Raw genomic sequence first — 18,976 nt, forward strand, 5'->3', positions numbered from 1 at the left:
ACACACACACACACACACACACACACACACACACACTGATTTGGTCTTTAACAACTCGATATAAAACTATCGCTTTGGGGTTTTTTTAGGCACACCCCGCACTGACCCGGCCACACACTCCGGCACACACCGTGCGGCCTGAGACGAACTCACACTCGGACAAACAGGCTGACACACACACATAGGGGAGACCGGGGCTAGTCCGCCTACTTTTATGCTTTTGGTAGCATAACTGGCGAGTTTGATGAACTAGAAGACTGATATTTTATTTTACATCAAGACAAATGTGTAGCTGATATCAATGTGCAGACAGTTTTTATGTGCGCATGAACATTTGTTGTACATACTGCTTTAAGTAGACCTACCCTAACGTAGGCGAACTTGCCCCAAGTCGGGGTAAGTCCGCCTACAGGGTGGGGCAAGTCCGCCGCTCTCATCCCATAGTAGGTACAAGACTAGTAGTGGGCAAGCTTTATACACACACGCACGCACACACAGTCAGTCAAACAAGCACCCGATCAGTGGGAAAGCTTTTTTAATTCCCTTCAATATTTAGGTTCAAAAATGCCAATGACAAAATACAAAAGAATGTCGAAAGAATGTAACACAAATCGGCGTCAGTCTTTTTTAGACATGAATCTGCAATCTTTACCATCGAGAATAGATGGAGTCACCATCAGAGTCACAGTTATGGCAGATGTAAACTGGACTGTTCCCCACACCTGCACATTCTTCATGGCGAACATGCCCCATGACAAATAGGCGGACTTGCCCCCGCACGGGCAGGCAACTCTAGTGCCAGATAGCGAGCACAACATGGGAAGGAAGAAGCAAAACTTTCGTCAGAACTCGACCTTAATTAACGCACTTTCACTCGACACCAAGACTAAGTATTTGTTCTCAGAGGTAATGCATCAAAACCTAAGTCAACTCCTATGCATTCATGTTACAAAAATGAAGAAAAACACTTTTTGTGACCTGTACTCACGATATATGGGCGCGCAACCTCTGAACTTCTGCAGGACTGATATGGCGGGAAGAAGGGACACCACTCTCACATGGTGTGAATGACTAAAAGGTGGCAAACGTAAGAATACACAGACAAAGACGGATGTGCCCCGGGGGCGGACTAGCCCCCGGTCTCCCCTACACACACTAAGGCTGGCACGTGTCAGTCAGTCTCTCTCTCTCTCTCTCTCTCTCTCTCTTTCTCTCTCTCTCTCTCTCTCTCTCTCTCTCTCTCTCTCTCTCTCTCTCTCTCTCTCTCTCTCTCTCTTAAGATGCTACTCTTTCTTCAATTCAGTTACACAAACAACTGACAACTCTGTCTTTAAAACGACGACAAGAAAAGATTGACTGACTCGCAACTAACTCAGTGAGTTTCCACTTAATTTATCAAATAAGATAAAATGCTTATTTGCGTTTTTGTTTTCTTTAAGTTTACATACATTGAAAGCAACTATAATACCAATGAAAGAAGGAAATTTCAAAATTGTGTCTATTTTCGACGAAAAGCCTTTGGTTTTTACTGAGCGCTGGAAGTAATCTTGAAAACTCGGTTTTTGAGAATAACGCAGTCACAAACAAAGCTGGCTACCGGCTCACACACATCACACGCGTACACGCGCGCGAAATGAAGTGAAGGGAAGTGAAAGGTACATGTATCGATGAAAACATTATCTTGTGAGCTTCGAGTGCATGTTGCCAAACATAGTGAAACCGTGCGATCAAAGGTCATGGTAAAGCGAGCCACAGCAAATCGATGATTGAGGGAGACCATCCTAAAAACAAAAATTGTATAAGACAAGAGTGCTTCAGGATGGTCTCCCTTCGCACGGATATCTATGCTTCGAATAAGCTTAGCTGTAAATAGCAACTGAGCAAGTTGTTTGTGCTCGACTCGGATGGGTTAACCATGAAATATGCCGACGTCGCATAGACGTGACGAAATGGGTTGAAACTTGCTCTGCATTTCCCAAAGCATCGATTCATCAGTACAAATGTAACTAATTCTCTCTTTTCTTGGAAAGTTCTCCGTACGTGTTTGTAGGCAGGGTTTCGCTCCCCACTGGGCCACTGGCCACTTTGACTGTACTACTTCTAGTGCATGTGCTGCAAAGACTATTGAAAGCTTGATTTTGACCTGCAGTGTGGGTGTGACAACTGTGGAAACAACAGGCAGCTTTCTGCAGACACAGGTAATTTTCACGGTGTTGTGTTAATTATGGCAGCTGTGCAGATCTGCTTCACCGCGGTTCAATGTGTGTAGCAAGAGCGCACATGTTATGTAGCCGGACACCGGACTGAAAATGTCGAATTTGATCAGATATATGTGTTGCCGCGCGCCACCATCTAAGTTCATATGCGAAACGTTGGTTCCCGATTAAAACATGTGTGTGAGTGGCTAAAAACATGAACCACCTAGGCCTATATATGTAGACGTTGCACTTAATTGTATCAAAAAAAGGAACACGTACAGGCAAGGTGATTAATCAATTGTCTGGTCACGACTCATGCAATCAAAAAATTAATTAAAATTAATTATTGCTCTATCAGCTAGTGTAACCGGTTAAGTATAAGGCTCCCTGCAGCCTGTCCCAATTAAGGCCGTCAGGGGTTTTCATGATAGGTACCACTGTATATATATGTAATGTAGTGCACATTTTTTTCCATTCAGAAAATATCAAACAAGGATATGTCGATTGTCATGTCCATTTTAGTTTTCAAGTCAATTATTTAGTCAAACAGGGAAGTATAACAAATCATAGTGTTACATTATTGAGCAACAGAGTGAGCACTAGGCTATTCGATGTACAGGGAGACTACTCTCCCCACTTCCTCTCTTGCTTCCTGCATACTAAGATACGAGCACATGGAACGAAGACTCCGTGTTTTATGTCGAATCTTTGAATGTATGCTACACATAACACAACACATGGAAAACCCAAAAATGATAAACTTTGAACTTGTTTAGTTGCTACTATATGCTAGTCCGTTGAAATAGGGCGCAGCTCAGTATGCGACTAACAATGTTGATGTTTTAAAGATATATTCTGAATAAGAGCTTAAGTTGAGTTGAGTCTTGAATAAAATGCTTACAATGTCTGCTTAATGCGAACACTGTACCAGCCCCATTAGTTAAAGACAAATTTGTTATATGTTAACTAGATGATTACCCGCTTCGCCGGGTACCGGCTTCGCCGGGAAGAAGTAGAGCCGAATACCAGCGCACGAAGGAAAGGAGATAAACGCGCAAAACACTGGAGACCTTCTAAAAATAGTAACGTGCAGTGACCTTCTAAAAATAGTAACGTAGTAACGGGAATATGGATTGACGCCACATGGAGGAAGGGAGATAATCGCGGCTGAAAACACTGGAGAAGATAAGGAAGAGTTACTGGTAGTGGATCCAGACCACAAAAAAAAAAATCGGTTCAGCGCGCGCGCACAGCGCTGCACGCTGAGAGCACGTATTGAAATATCTCATCGACCAGGTTGTGTCCAGGGTGTACCTGAATATGATCACCAAATTTGAAACAGATCCATCGAGAACCTTGGCCGCGCATCGCGCACAGACACACACACACACACACACACAGACACTAGACGTATATATATAAACTACTCACAAAAAGTTAGGGAACACCCTTCATTTTCATGTGTTTTTGCAAATCGATGCTATTGTCAAAACTTTGCAAGCTACAATGCTGATCTTACACACACGCACAGAGTGGACTCCTGCCTTTGTTGTACAGGCTTGGTGTGCTGCACGTGCTACTCGGGCGTCAGTGGCTGAGCGTTGAAAATTGGTGAAAAGTTGGAAAATGTTACCGTTTTATGCTGACTCACCATTTTTTTTATAGCGTGTTTCTGACAAAATGATGCACTGCACGTGAAAGCTTGATGCTTTGACTGTGAACACTGGTCACTGGTTACTCAATAAAAGCCAGGGCCTGGGCGGACCAGGGCACAACATCACGATGGTCGGACGACAGAAGTTAAGCCTGCTGGACAGAGGAAGAGCCATAGGGTGGTTCCAAGACGGTGTTGGCGTACGGGAGATTGCCACCACACCACAGAAGCCTTCTGTCAATCTCCCGTACGCCAACACCGTCTTGGAACCACCCTATGGCTCTTCCTCTGTCCAGCAGGCTTAACTTCTGTCGTCCGACCATCGTGATGTAGTGCCCTGGTCAAAAAATGGTGAGTCAGCATAAAACGGTAACATTTTCCAACTTTTCACCAATTTTCAACGCTCAGCCACTGACGCTCGAGTAGCACGTGCAGCACACCAAGCCTGTACAACAAAGGCAGGAGTCCACTCTGTGCGTGTGTGTAAGATCAGCGTTGTAGCTTGCAAAGTTTTGACAATAGCATCGATTTGCAAAAACACTTGAAAATGAAGGGTGTTCCCTAACTTTTTGTGAGTAGTTTATATAGATATAGTCTCGGCGATGACTGTTTTATGGTGTTAATCTGTTACTTTGATGCCGGCAGGTTGACTAAATGTTTTTATATCGCTTCACACGACTTGTTTATTCTACATTTTGGAAGTTAAGCAGCCTATCTCAGTATCTGTTTCAGATTGTTGGTGTTGTTGTTTCTTTTCAGCCTAACGTGCTATCAACTAATAAACACTTTTTTCTTCTTGACACAAAACATAGAAAACTGGTCTCATGAGTTCTTGTTTGGTTTCAGACAACGTTCAACAGGCCAAGGTGCCAACAACAGCTGTAGGTTGGAGGTCACTGTCCACAGGTCAGCAGAATGTCCAGCCTGAGACAGGAGAAGGACCTATTGGGTACCAGCAGTTCTCTGCTGGCCAAATGGTCAACTGGTCCATCCTCTCTGCTGTCCAGCACTTGCACCTTCTCTTTAGGTGAGTGTGTGTTTTCTTCTGCAATTAACTCTGTGTATGTGTGTGTGTGTGGGGGGGGGGGGGGGTGTCATATTTTGTGTGCATGTGATGTACAAGTCTGTGTGTGTACGTTGCTTGAAATATCCATCAAGTTTCCGTTCAAAGAAGTAAGGTAATTAAAACAAGAGGCGAAGCCATCAAGGCTCACGTAAGAAATCGACAAACAGTAACACAAACTCAATCACTCCGTCACACATACACACACACACACACACACATACACACACACACACACACACACACACACACACACACACACACACACACACACACACACACACACACAGAGAAAGAGCATAGGTGAAACTGTGCAAGAAAGCGAGACACTAGATCTAGATCTGTCTGTCTGCATGTAGCCTACTTACAGGGACACGACTGCCAACTAGTCTCGGCCCGCTCAAAATAATAATGACCGAGACTTTCAGTACTTCCTTCGCGTGACGTCTAACCCTCTTACGTCATAATGTGACGTCAATGTAATGTGACGTCTTCAAATGTTGTCAATGTAATGTGACGTCTTCAAATGTTAGAGTTTCTACCACAGACATACACACGCACGCATGCACGCACATACGCACGCACGCACAGACAGACAAAGTTACGATCGCATAGGCTACACTTACGTGAGCCAAAAACACGATTCAAGTTATAATAGGGTTCATTGTTTCCCATTTCATTATAAAACGTCTCATTAGAGGGGCATTTTGCTGTTGTACTGGTCTGCAAAATGTCAATGGAATTTGTCAAAATTGTTTTCTGATTTGGCATCTTCTGTGAACTTTTCTGTTTTTTCAGGCTCTGCCACCATAACGGATGACGATACAAAGAAATGCAAACCTGCAGAGGTCCCTTCTGATGCTCTTGGAGAGAAAAAGTCCAAAATGGGCGGCTCCAGTATGCTGACTGGCGGCTCCTTGACTGGAGGCCTAGCTCTGACGTCCAGCCTCTCCAAGGGCTTGCTGAGCTCCGGCTCTCTGCTGGGCCCATCCAAACTCTCTGCGCACTCTTGTCTCTCTTCTTTCTCCACGGGACTCTCTCTCAGGTTGGAGTCCCCTTTGTCCAAACTGCGTCTGGAGGAAGGCGGTTCTGCTCCCCTCTCTCACCTCTCTGGAGGCCTGTCACTCGGCGGCAGTGGCAGCACAGCAAAACCGTCTCTCGGCATCAGTACGGATGCAAAAATTACAGAGAAGCCGCTACGCAGACAAAGAAGCCCGATGCGAGCCAAGAAGACTCGGGAGGTCGATGAAAGCAGATCTAAGCTGGGCAAGAGCAGGACAAAGAAGATGAAGCTGGAGGGAAAGATCGTCACCCCTGGAACGAGGGCATATGAGAGAATGGCCATGCCAGAGTACGACCTGCGGACAGACGAGGTGATGGACGAGCCAATGGAGCTGGTCACTTTCATCCCGCCGGACAAGGATGTGGATCTGATGGGTGACGTGTCATCTTCTCTCCAGGACGTGGAGGGCCTGAAGGTATTGGTGGTGACTTTCAGTCGCCTGTAATAGGAAAAGATTGATTGTGGTTCATGACTTAATAGTTTGGAGGTGTTTAAGTTTTTTGTAAAATTATTTTTTGCTTCTGTATTTGTTACTTGTTTAATGTACATGGCATGACAACTTACATACAGTGCTTTTTTTTTTGTATTGGTGTTTTTACTCTTTGCTGTCCAAGTACATCATACTATGATCTAACTTTAAAGTTCTTTTTGGGGGGCAGGACTGATATATATATATATTTCATTTCTATGTTTAATTTTGTTCTGTTTGATTTGGCCTTTTTATTCCCTTCCCAAATATTGTTTTCTAGTTTCAGTGTATGTTTAATATGATTTTTTAAGTAAGAGCTGTGTGAAGAATCTGTGTCCTGAACATGCTTTGTTTAGTAATTTTTCACCCTTCGCATGTTTGTATCCCTCTTATTTTCAATTGCAAATTGATTGTTGACAGAATGGCCTCTTCAACGCTGTGAGCGCCTCTCTGCTGTGTTCTCCGAACTTCCGTGACCCACAAGATAATGCTAGGAGACAGCTGATAACCATCACTGAGAAGGTTGTCATCTATGACCCAGAGTTTGTACTGAAGGTAAGTCACAAGGGTGCTCTTGAACAACTTCAAATACAGATCTTAGATAAGACAGAATATGACCAGAAAGAAGGCAGCGCAAGCGCTGTCAGAAGTCAGTGTGGTAACAAATCTGTTACGGCTATGAGTCTGTGTGTGTCAAGTTTGACCTTACTTAGTAAAAAAATGTTGTACCTTTAAACCAGTAAATCTGCCTTCATTTTGACACAGCCTCTTTTTTCTAGGCTTTCTATATATTCTCAATTTTAGGTGGTCTAACAACTTTAAAATTCAAAATGTGAAACAGAACATTTATGGATTACAGTGGAAAGTCTCCCTTTTTAAGACCTCTTCATAACTGAACAAATCGTGTCGTGAAAAGGAGGGAGTCTTAAAAGGGGGGTATTAAATTTACAGAGGTTATGAACAGCAAGTCTGAGAAAACGGTCTTAAAAGGGCGGTTCCACTGTGTCAATATGTCATCAAAATAGTTGAACTAATTCCTGTTTCTTCGATTCCTTGAATATCTTCATTGAAAATTACTTTCAGGTTGCCTTGTATTGTCGCCGTGAGTTGAACATCCGCACAACCACCAACTTTCTGTTGGCTCTTGCCTCCAACCGCTCAGAGTGTCGACCTTTTATCCGCAAATACTACGTTGCCAGCATCATGCTGCCTTCCGACTGGATTGAGGTTGCAGAGGTGTATCAGGTAGGTTGACTGTCATTGTAACAGAATCAAACAAGAATGCTAAAGCGTGATTGGCCGTTCAGTCAATAACAGGCGCCGGACACACCAATGATGGCTTGTTGTTCAACTTTATGTTTACCTCTCTCTCTCTCTCTCTCTCTCTCTCTCTCTCTCTCTCTCTCTCTCTCTCTCTCTCTCTCTCTCTCTCTCTCTCTCTCTCTCTTTCTCTCTCTCTCTCTCTCTCTCTCTCACTCTCTCTCATGCTCTTCATGCCTCATCATCATCGTCATCTTTATCATCACGTGCTGAAGTTTTCTCACCTCCTTTTGTTGGTAAACTTTTTAACTTTTTAATTTTTCAATTTTATCATTGTGTGTCTGTGCGTCCCAAGGACAGATTGTAAGAAAAAGCGTAGCCTTAAATCTTAATCCTTGTTAAATAAAGTTCAGTTCAATTCAATTCTCTCTCTCTCTCTCTCTCTCTCTCTCTCTCTCTCTCTCTCTCTCTCTCTCTCTCTCTCTCTCTCTCTCTCTCTCTCTCTCTCTCTCTCTCTCATTCTCTCTTTCACTCTCTCTCTCGCCTTTTCTCTCTCTTTCTCTCTCTCTCACACACACACACACACACACACACACACACACACACACACACACACAAGCACACACACACATGCACACATGTAGAGAGACAAACAGAAACACTGACGCCTGTACATTGACGCACAAACACAATAAGGTCATACATCTCCAACTGTTTGTAAATCATGTAGAAGTTTCCTCTTACAGTCAAACCTGTCTATTATGACAACCCAAGATACTGATCAGAAGTGGTCATTCTGACAGGTGGTCGCTATGGAGAGTTGAAGTATATAGATTATAAAAAATCTGACTCTTTGGGGGTACTTTCAGGTTGTCATAGTGAGTAAGTGGTTGTTATTTAGAGGTGGTCACCTTGACAGGTTCAACTGTATCTCGAGTATGCCATTCCTGTGTGTAGAATTCTAGTAATACGATATTGATTCATTGCACTTTTGATTTATGTGTGCATCTTTTTCAGGCGTTCAGAGACAAAAACCTGAACTTTGGATCACTGCCCGCCTCTCTGCGCAAGGTCATGGTCACAAAGTTCGCTGACTTTGACAAATACCAGCTTGGTTAGTACACAACATTACCATGTTACTTAAATGCCTTTTTATTTGGTCCTCTGCATGTATATATATGCATGCGTGTGTATGTGTGCGTCTCTCTCTCTCTCTCTCTCTCTCTCTCTCTCTCTCTCTCTCTCTCTCTCTCTCTCTCTCTCTCTCTCTCTCTCTCTCTCTCTCTCTCTCTCTCTATTACTGTGGCGTGAGGAGGGGAGAAAGAGGGTTTTTTCTTGATTTTTTTTTATTGCACATTTTCTTTCTGTCTGTCGATGTCTTTCTTTTTGTCAAGGAAACATTTTTCAACATTTCTGCTACTACAAAATTAGGAATTCAACTACAGTGGAACACCTAACCTATTGAGACCTTTAAAAGTCTGAGAAAATCAGGATTTAATGTAGACAAAGTCTTAAAATCAAGGAAAGTTAACAGAGGTTATATAACAGAATATCTTAAAAAGCAAAAGGGAGGAAGACTTAGGTTAATCTTAGAAAGGGGGATTCCGTTATATTTCATGACTTCACAATTTTAACTCTTTTTTTTTTCATCAACAGCCAAGTACAACAAGGACAAATCTGGAAAGAAGAAAAAGAAAGACAAGAGGAAGGCTGATGACAGTGCAGCCTCAGGTAGAGGAGGAATGAGGGGTCGCGGGAGAGGAGCGATGGCTGCACGAGGAGGTGCAAGAGGAGGAATGATGTCTGCTGGCAGCAAGCGGAAAGGTGACGTCAGCGACTCCAGCAGTGATGATGATGACGATGATGACGAAGATGGTGGTATCAAAAGACAGGTGAGAGGTTGTTGTTGTTGTTTTTTGTGTGTGTGCATGCATGGTCATGTTGTCTCTGTTTTATGCTTTTGTGTGGTCTTGTTGGTTGTGTGTTGGTGTTGATGTCCATGTGTGAGTGTTTGTGTACAGGTGTCTGTTTATGATTGTGTGTGTGTAGGTGTACGTAGTTGCCTGTGTGTGGGTGACTGTGTGTGATTGTGTGTTCATCAGTGTGGGTGTCGATGTGTGACTGTGTCAGCAAGAGTCCATGGTGATTGTGTGGGTATCGGTGTGGGTGTGGATGTTTGACTGTATCAGAGTCCATGTGTGATTGTGTGGGTATCGGTGTGGGTGTTGATGTGTGACTGTCAGAGTCCATGTGTGATTGTGTGGGTATCGGTGTGTGACTGTGTCAGTCCTTGTGTGATTGTGTGGGTGTCGATGTGTGACTGTGTCAGAGTCCATGTGTGAGTGTGTGGGTGTCGATGTGTGAGTGTGACTGTGTTAAAGTTCATGTGTGATTGTGTGGGTATTGGTGTGGGTGTCGATGTGTGACTGTGAGAGTCATTGTGTGATTGTGTGGGTACCCATTTTTGATTTTGTGTGTCTTGGGATTATAGCTCCGCATAATATATATGTGTGTGTACATGGAATGACTCACAGTTTGTGTCTGTCAGGCAGTGTTTGTGTGTCTGTGCATATTTAGCATCTTAATTACTACCTGCTTTAGCCCTCTTTGATTAAAAAAAACTGAAAGAGAAGTCTTTGAATTTTTCAAAAAAGTAAGAAGAAAAAAAGACAGAAAAGCAAGGATTTTCATTTGTTGTACGAAAAAAGTACTATTAATTTTCTTTCTTTCACAGGTGAGCGGAGTAGAGTATGATGAGGAGAGTGAGACGGAGGAGGAGAGACAGCTGAAGACATTCACGCTCAAACAGCTCATCCGCAAACTGCACATCACAGAACCAGTGGATCATGTCATGTCCCTGATTGGCAAAAAGTGAGTGATTTTTTTTTTCTTACAGATAGGCGTGCACTGTACAATTCTTGTCAAATTGGAATATTGTGAACGCCCATATTCAAACACAGGGCAATAACCCGATGAATCTCAAACGGATGCTCTTCTTTCAGAATTTGACGTCATTTCCACAGGGTTAATTCCTAACTATGCCCAAACACAGCATTGCCTATCCTTTTGACTAACTTATGGAAAAAAAATAGACTGTGTTAGATCTCACCATCATTTCTGACACAATATTTGAATTCATCAGGTACCCCCTGACACCTGAGGAGTTTTACCAGCGGCGTCTGCCAGGTATGTGGGAGGAGGAGAGGGCAGGTAAACGCATGAAGCTGCCCGTTCCAGAGACATGGGAAACTCAGGTGTCGCTGAAAGGCAACAAGGCAGAGACCTGGCAAGACCTGCTCGGTAGGATTTTGCTTGTTTTGTTTTATTTTGTTCTGTTGAATGTGTGTGTGTGTGGTCATGAAATCTTTTAACAATTCTGTGGGTTAGTGTTACTTTTGTAGCTGCAGTGAAAGCTGTCCTTCATTGACCTGCAGTCGAGTGTGCCAGGGCTTTTTACCAAAAATTCCATGCCAAAGCTATGTGCATTTAGCTTTTTAAAATAGACTTCACGAAGTCAGCTTCATCCAAGTAATTTTGAATCCTAAGAGACAGTATATCCTGGGACCAAGAGAAAAGAGTGCTTTAAATGTAGATGTCTTTTCTGGACAGTAATGCTTTGGTTCGCAATAATTCGTACATTAGTGGAAAACAAATATACATGTTATTTATGAGGTGCACTCTTCTTGGAGGAATTTAAAATTACATGGACATGTACCATTATGTTTTGAAGGAGGGAGAACTTGATATTCTTCGGTATTGCAGTAGAGAACAAAAAAATCAAACGGGTTTCTGTGAGCTTGGATTGTATCGCTTATCTGTTCAGTAAGGTTAAGATCTGATCATTTCTTTCAATTGACATACACTGGAACCCCCTTTTAAGACGATGACCCCCCCCCCCCCCCTCCCCCTTTTTAAGACTTACTCCTTTTTAAAACCCTGTTTTCTTGGATTTCTGTTCTTAACCTCTGTAAATTTTACTCTATTTAAGTCCTTATTTTCTCAGATTTTGAGAGATCCGAAAAGGAAGATTCCACTGTAAAGAATGATTCCATGGTGCATGCTGCCCTGATGTATATACCATACCACTCGTTGTTTGCGTTTACTTTCACAGACCACAAGAAACTGCCCTTCATGGCTATGCTGCGTAATCTTCGCAATCTGATCAAAGCTGGCATCAGTGACAAGCATCACACAGCTGTGATTCGCAGGCTCACAGATCAGGTTGGTGAAATTGACATTCCGAGTTACATGTTCATTAGGCTCAGGAAGAGAATGAGATATTTGTGGCAGCCTTAGGTAAAAAGACTGGGACATTTAAAGTTGCTTTATTGTTATGTTCTAACAAATGTCGGTAGCCCAAAATGTACTGGTGTTTACATTTTGAGCGTGCAAAAGCTCCCACAAACTCTCGTGCTTTTTACGTGTAAAGGCGTTTTCAGGGAGTTTAGCTTGTTTAGGTGCGTGTTGCAGTACATCATCCTGCATGTTTGTTTGTACCCCCCGCGGGTTAGGGGGAGTCCCATATTGGTTGGGACGAGAAAGAATTTACCCGATGCTACCCAGCATGTCGTAAGAGGCGACTAACGGTTCTGTTTCTCCTTTTACCCTTGTTAAGTGTTTCTTGTATAGAATATAGTCAATGTTTGTAAAGATTTTAGTCAAGCAGCATGCAAGAAATGTTAAGTCCTTTGTACTGGAAACTTGCATTCTCCCAGTAAGGTCATATATTGTACTACGTTGCAAACCCCTGGAGCAATTTTTGAGTCACTTGAGAAAAAGTGACTATGTAATCGGTCAGTGTTAGTCTGTCCGGCCGGCCGTGCCGTCCGTAGACACCACCTTAACGTTGGACTTTTCTCGGAAACTATCAAAGCGATCGGGCTCATATTTTGTTTAGTCGTGACCTCCAATGACCTCTACACTTTAACGATGGTTTCGTTGACCTTTGACCTTTTTCAAGGTCACAGGTCAGCGTCAAAGGAAAAATTAGACATTTTATATCTTTGACAAAGTTCATCGGATGTGATTGAAACTTTGTAGGATTATTCTTTACATCAAAGTATTTACATCTGTAGCCTTTTACGAACGTTATCAGAAAAACAAGGGAGATAACTAGCCTTTTCTGTTCGGCAACACACAACTTAACGTTGGGCTTTTCTCGGAAACTATAAAAGTGACCGGGCTCAAATTTTATGTGAACGTGACTCATTGTGTTGTGAATAGCAATTTCTTCCTGTCCATCTGATGCCTCATATAATATTCAGAACTGCGAAAGTGACTCGATCGAGCGTTTGCTCTTCTTGTTTGATTAGTGCTTTTGTGAACAAGAAACAATTAACAAGTGGCTCTATCCCATTTCCCCCCTTTCCCCTATCCCATCTCCCCCCTTTCCCCGTCGCGATATAACCTTGAATGGTTGAAAACGACGTTAAACACCAAATAAAGAAAGAAAGAATGTTTGTTTGTGTCACATAGAGACAAGTGTCCAACAGCAAGCAGTTCCCATTCCGCTTCTTCTCTGCATATGAAGTTCTGCAGGACTTGGAGAAAGAATACCACAAAAGCCGTAAGTGCCAAACTTTCTTTTTGTTTGTGTGATTCTGTTTAAAAAGACTCTTGTGTTGAAGTGATAAAAACATTTATTAATTTTCAGTCAATGTGATCGCGGGTTTGACTCCAGGCCGGTACGGACATGGGTTAACTTTATGTGCAGACTGGAAGACATTATTCATGTCCCACCTTCATATCACCACTGTGGTGCATCAAAAAAACAACCTTGCTCATTCTGCCAGAAGTACTTACGGTTGATATTACCCCCACACGCACATGGGTAGCGCAACTCTTGTTGCTGTCTATAGCTTTAACTGGGAGGAAGCCACCCAAATTTTCCAGCAATGTGATCAAGTAGAACCCCTCTTTTAAGACTCACACACCCCCCCCCCCCCCCCCCCCCCCCCCCAATATAAGACTTCCCATTTTAAGACCCTGTTTTCTCAGATTTTCTGTTCATAACCTCTGTCAATTCCCCCCCATTTTAACGCTCCTCCTTTCTTTAGACCCGATTATCTCTGATTTTTTTTTGAGGTCTTAAAAAGGGGTTTTACTGTAGAGAAAAGTGGGGGGGGGTGCATTGGGGATAGATGTGGGGGGAGGAGAGAGAGATTAATCGATTGCTGGTACAGAGTAGCATACTGACCTAAAAGCGGTTAAATACGCTGCATTCTTCATGACACCTCGCTTTTGTTTCTCCAATCGACTGGATCGACAAATTCCACTGTACTGTGTTGAAAACTGTGATGTAATGTTGCAGAGGAGGAGCTGGTGGAAGCGGCAGTATCGACTTCATCACGCCCCATTGCCGTGGCGCGCGGCAGAGGGCGCAAGAGGGGCGGCGCAGGCGGCAAGGAAGATTGGTGGAAGAAAAAACTGGAGAAGAAGAAGCAGGGCAAGGGCCAGCCAAAGTTAGTTTTCTAATCAAATTAACTTTATTATCTCAAATCCGAGTAATTACATTTTATTCTGTGCTTCATTTTTATTTGTACCAATGAGCTCTGACGCGATGACGTCACACAGTCGTGTGCAGAGTTGTCCAGCCTTGCCTCAGGCATTCCGGCGGAACTCGCGAGAAGGCAACACGCGAAATCTGCACTCCGAATCTCCCGCATTTATCGACATGGTCTCTAGTTGTAGTGTTAAAAATTGCCATAACAGACAAGATAGAGATAGGGACAGAAGATTCTTTTCTGTTCCATTTGTTGTCAACGGAAAGGGCAAAGAGACAAGGGATTTGACTGCACGACTCCGGCGAGAATGGTTGGCACAGCTTCAGCTGAAGAATTTCAACTTTGAATCAACAGCTAGGAGATACGTGTGCTCTGATCATTTTGTCAATGGTAAGTACTCATGCTTTTGTACACCTGCCTTGGTTAGTCTATGTTTTATGCAAGCTGTGTTGTGATGGTAGTGTGCGGACAGTCGGTCAGTCCTGCACCGAGTGCAGTCTATGACTGAGTGAGTCAGTCTTACACTTACTCTCTATAACAACTTATTATCATAATCATGGTTGCCCAAAACCATGACTTGTGAGAATGCCATATGTGTGAAATACTTGGATTTGATCATCAGAATTTATTTGAACAATAAATGGTCATTGTTGATACAACTTCATAGTTAAGTTTTAAAGGGTAGATCTGTGTCTAGATTTACTCATTCATTTTGTTTGGGTGACTTATTTTTAAAATAACTCCCAATCCATAATTTACAATACATTTGCCTTTGATTTTTTTTGCAGGGCAACCATCAACCCTGTGGGAAGTAAACAGTCCGATCTGGACGCCTACTTTGAAACTTGGGTATGGTGCAGGGACAAAGCCTGACAGCCAACAAGGACGGTACCAGAGACTCAAGGAGAGGAAGAAGTTTGTGGGGAGTGAGTCAACTCCTTCTCACCCTAATTTAGCAGAGGATGCTGGTGATGGCGACGGTGAAGGTACTTCGGATACAGCAGAACTGGCTGCTCCTCTTCCCGAGAGAGGTGACTGTGGTGGTACTTACTGCCAGACTGAAACCTATGACAATTTTGCCTGGATTTCTAAAGATGAAGAAAAGCAGCTACGGGATGAACTAAACAGGCTGGTGCTAGAAAATCGGGAACTTAAAGACGAACTTGCCAAGAAAAAAATGACACTTGATTCTTTGAGGGACAATGACGACACTGTACGATATTTTACTGGGATTTCTAATTTCTTCACACTTGTTACATTATTTGATTTTCTTGCACCGCATTTACCAACACACTTGTGCAGAGCACTGACACAGTTTCAAGCTCTCATGCTCACATTCATGCATATGCGCCTGGCATACATCTTTTCTGTGTCAAGAACAACTGCCAGCAAAGTTTTTCACGAGACTGTGCATATCATGTACCACAGACTGCAGCCACTTGTTTTCTGGCCAGACAGGCGAAGCATAAAGACAAGTTTACCGCCACAGTTCCTTCCCTATCCATGGAACAGAGTAGTGTCCATTATTGACTGTTTTGAAATATTCATTGAGAGACCCTCCAGTGTTGATGCTAGTGCACTCACCTGGTCAAACTACAAGCACAACAATACAATTAAATACCTAATATCAATTACACCTCAAGGCCATATTTCTTTTATTTCTAAAGGGTGGGGTGGGCGAACAAGTGACAAGCACATCACTGCAAATAGTGGGTATCTAGACAATATTGTACAAAATGATGTGATTTTGGCTGACAGGGGATTTGACATTAATGAACTAGCGGCTATGAGAGGTGAACAAGGGAAAAGCCCTGCCTTTACAAGAGGGAAGAGTCAGCTTACAGCTTATGAAATAGTCAACACGCAAACTAGCTAATCTGAGAATTCATGTTAAGCGAGTTATCAGTATTCTTTGTGGAAAGTACAAAATTCTGAACTCTGATATTCCGACTGATCTTTTGTTTGCAAGGGAAGGAGAAAAAGTGGTAACACTGGACAAAATAGTCACTGTATCATCTGGGCTTGTCAATGTTTGCACTGGTATCATGTGATTCTTGCTGTGCTGCATAAACACAGCCTGGTGAACTGAAGGCATTGTTTAGAGAATATGTTAATTAAACTGTGGTGTATTGTATCTGATTCTGATTCAGGTGTCTCACATGAGCAGTAGCAATAGTCTTTCTGTTATGTTTTCAATGGATGGAATCTTGAATTTAAAGATGAAGGAATTGTTTAAAGAATGTGTTAATTAAACTGTGGTGTATTGTATCTGATTCCAATGTCTCACATGAGCAGTAGCAACAGTTTTTCTGTTATCATGTTTTCACTGGATGGAATCTTGAATTTTAATATGTGTATATGATCTGACCTGCTGCTATTTCCTTCCAATTCAAGAGCAGATTTCATTCTTTCTATCACACACACTCACCACATTAACATACACTTTGAAATCATTTTGCATAAATGTGACATGTATTGACTCAACTGACAAAGGTTGAATTATGCTGATTAACCTCAAAATAGCTCTACACAGGAAACAAGATAAGGAGCATTGCAAAATTAAATAGCATACACTTGAAATGCGAGCACACATTTAAACTACCAATAACATGCAACTGCAAGCAACACTGAACATACCACTACCAGTATTGCAGGTATGAAGCCAAAGTGAAGAGAAGAACTCTTTCACTAAATGTTTAAAATTGAAATAACATATACTGTGGGCATGTGAGTCATTAACTGTTCATTATGATAAATAGACCTGTGCGCATTTTTGCAGAAATAAATGTGTTCAATTTTGTTGTCATCAAAACAGAACTAGTTGATAATAGAAACTAACTTTCAGTACCACTGCCAATTGAAACACTGTATTGCTTGACTGTACTGATGCAGAACTACGCTGGACCACACACTCTTATTTGTCCCCTAAATCAAGCAGTCAATCCGTGTCACTGGAAACATTGAACAAGGAGAATGAACAATATACCTACCCCCTGCGGGTTAGGGGGAAGAATTTACCCGATGCTCCCCAGCATGTCGTAAGAGGCGACTAACGGATTCTGTTTCTCCTTTTACCCTTGTTAAGTGTTTCTTGTATAGAATATAGTCAATTTTTGTAAAGATTTTAGTCAAGCAATATGTAAGAAATCTTAAGTCCTTTGTACTGGAAACTTGCATTAAATTACATATCTTACCCAACTCACATATAGCAATTAACCCTAGTTCAGTGCTGGATACGCTGTACGCGTCCCCTTGGTAACCAAGGGAGACCACTCTAAAAAAGAGAGTGCTCTATCCCATAATGCCAGACTAACTACTAGCCTGACTTCCGTATGCGCGCGCATACACCGCCATCTTATCATTCCATACTCAGCGATCAGACAAGCTGGTCGCATTTGTGTACGCTCTGGCTGTTGTTCAGCCGATGTTGCTTGGTCTGTGGGACCGGGTTTCTTCTCCTTGGTATTCTTTCGTCGTCTTACCTTGCTACTGTATTGAGGTGAGATCGTTCTTTGTTTTGTACTTGTTGTAAAGGCGTTGTTTGGCCATTTTTGACTTGTGAAATTTTTTCGAAAAATTTTTTCTGAAATATTTTGACAAAGTCGTACATGCTATGGCTGATAACGTTAAGAAGAGGCAGAGTTCTAAGCAGGTGGCTGCTGAGTCCTCCCCTCCCAGAAAGATGCATAGAGAATCTAAACAAACCGTCGCGGGGGTGTTAGAATCTGACTCAGAAAAATGTGTTGATGTTTTGATAGGCATGCCTTCTGCCGCCATTTTGCCGGCGGCCATTTTGCCGGTGAAACCTTTGGATAAGGTTACTAATGTGGCTAAACCTGCTAAAGCGGTTTCTGCTCCTGCTGTTTCTGGTCTGGCGGCCGCGGACGTGGCCTCTCTTTTGCTTGCACTTAGTTCACAGGTTTCTTCACTGGCGGAAGAAATTTCGTCTACACGGGCTGAACTGCGTTCACTCCCTTCTGGGGTGACAGGTCCGTCATCTTTGGCAAAGATGGTGGCGGGCCCTTCTGTTACGGTGACTACAGCTGATGTTCATGCTGTTCAGGATGGGGATGAGATTATCCCACTTTCGTCGGGTGGTCTGTCTCCTGGTGGTTCGCGGTCACAAGGTATGTTTGCTACACGAGTACCTGGGTTCTCCGGGGAAAGTGTAGCGCGTCTACAGTCAAAAGTAGCCACGGGCATCGCGCTCACGGGTGAAAGTTCTGATACCCCGCCTGGCCATCGCCGCTCTGTCGGCCGGTCACGGGGGGGGTAAGGACACTGTAGAGCGTACGGAAGGTTCGTTGCTTTCTGCCGCGCCATTTGACGTTAGGCAGTCTGTGAGACTTCTGCTTCCACCTCCGGGGGAAGAAGGCAGTGGAGATGGGTCTCTGTTTGACTATGACAGTCAGGCGGGGAGTCAACTCCCGGACTGTACAGTTGTGCAGGACGACTGTCTGGGCGATGGCACTTCCGTTCTGGGAGAGGATGCCGGTGTCCGTTTGCCGTCTAGGTTGGGAAGTGCGGTGGCGCTTGCAGCTGAAACGGCTTCGAAGTACTTTGAAGAGGGGGTGGTGGAGAGCAAGTCGCAGCTTGCTCCACCGCCCTCGGCTTGGGGGGATTTTCGTGTTGATAAGAATACGAAGGGTTCTTTCAAGTTCATCGAATCGCCTTCTCTGGCGTTCGAGATGTCGAAGGTGTTGGTGAAGGGTTGGTCTAAGGGGGTGTCTCCTGTTCCGTTGTTGGCACAACACAGGGAGGCTCCC

The 18,976-nt window shown here is 43.3% G+C and overlaps 1 protein-coding gene across 1 annotated transcript in view; it reads left to right on the plus strand.

Annotated features, from left to right (window-relative positions):
- The first annotated feature begins 1,905 nt into the window (after positions 1–1,905).
- LOC138982075 (telomerase protein component 1-like) overlaps positions 1,906–18,976 on the plus strand; it is an 87,781-nt gene continuing 70,710 nt past the window's right edge. Inside the window, exons 1-12 of the mRNA XM_070355295.1 lie at positions 1,906–2,198; positions 4,699–4,879; positions 5,714–6,393; positions 6,868–7,002; positions 7,531–7,692; positions 8,725–8,821; positions 9,364–9,599; positions 10,442–10,578; positions 10,850–11,007; positions 11,819–11,928; positions 13,183–13,273; positions 14,018–14,168. Coding sequence (XP_070211396.1) covers positions 4,768–4,879; positions 5,714–6,393; positions 6,868–7,002; positions 7,531–7,692; positions 8,725–8,821; positions 9,364–9,599; positions 10,442–10,578; positions 10,850–11,007; positions 11,819–11,928; positions 13,183–13,273; positions 14,018–14,168 — 2,069 coding nt within the window. The 5' untranslated portion in view covers positions 1,906–2,198; positions 4,699–4,767. The remainder of the gene's footprint in view (positions 2,199–4,698; positions 4,880–5,713; positions 6,394–6,867; positions 7,003–7,530; positions 7,693–8,724; positions 8,822–9,363; positions 9,600–10,441; positions 10,579–10,849; positions 11,008–11,818; positions 11,929–13,182; positions 13,274–14,017; positions 14,169–18,976) is intronic.

Source organism: Littorina saxatilis, linkage group LG12, assembly GCF_037325665.1.
Source record: "Littorina saxatilis isolate snail1 linkage group LG12, US_GU_Lsax_2.0, whole genome shotgun sequence".
NCBI lineage: Eukaryota > Metazoa > Mollusca > Gastropoda > Littorinimorpha > Littorinidae > Littorina > Littorina saxatilis.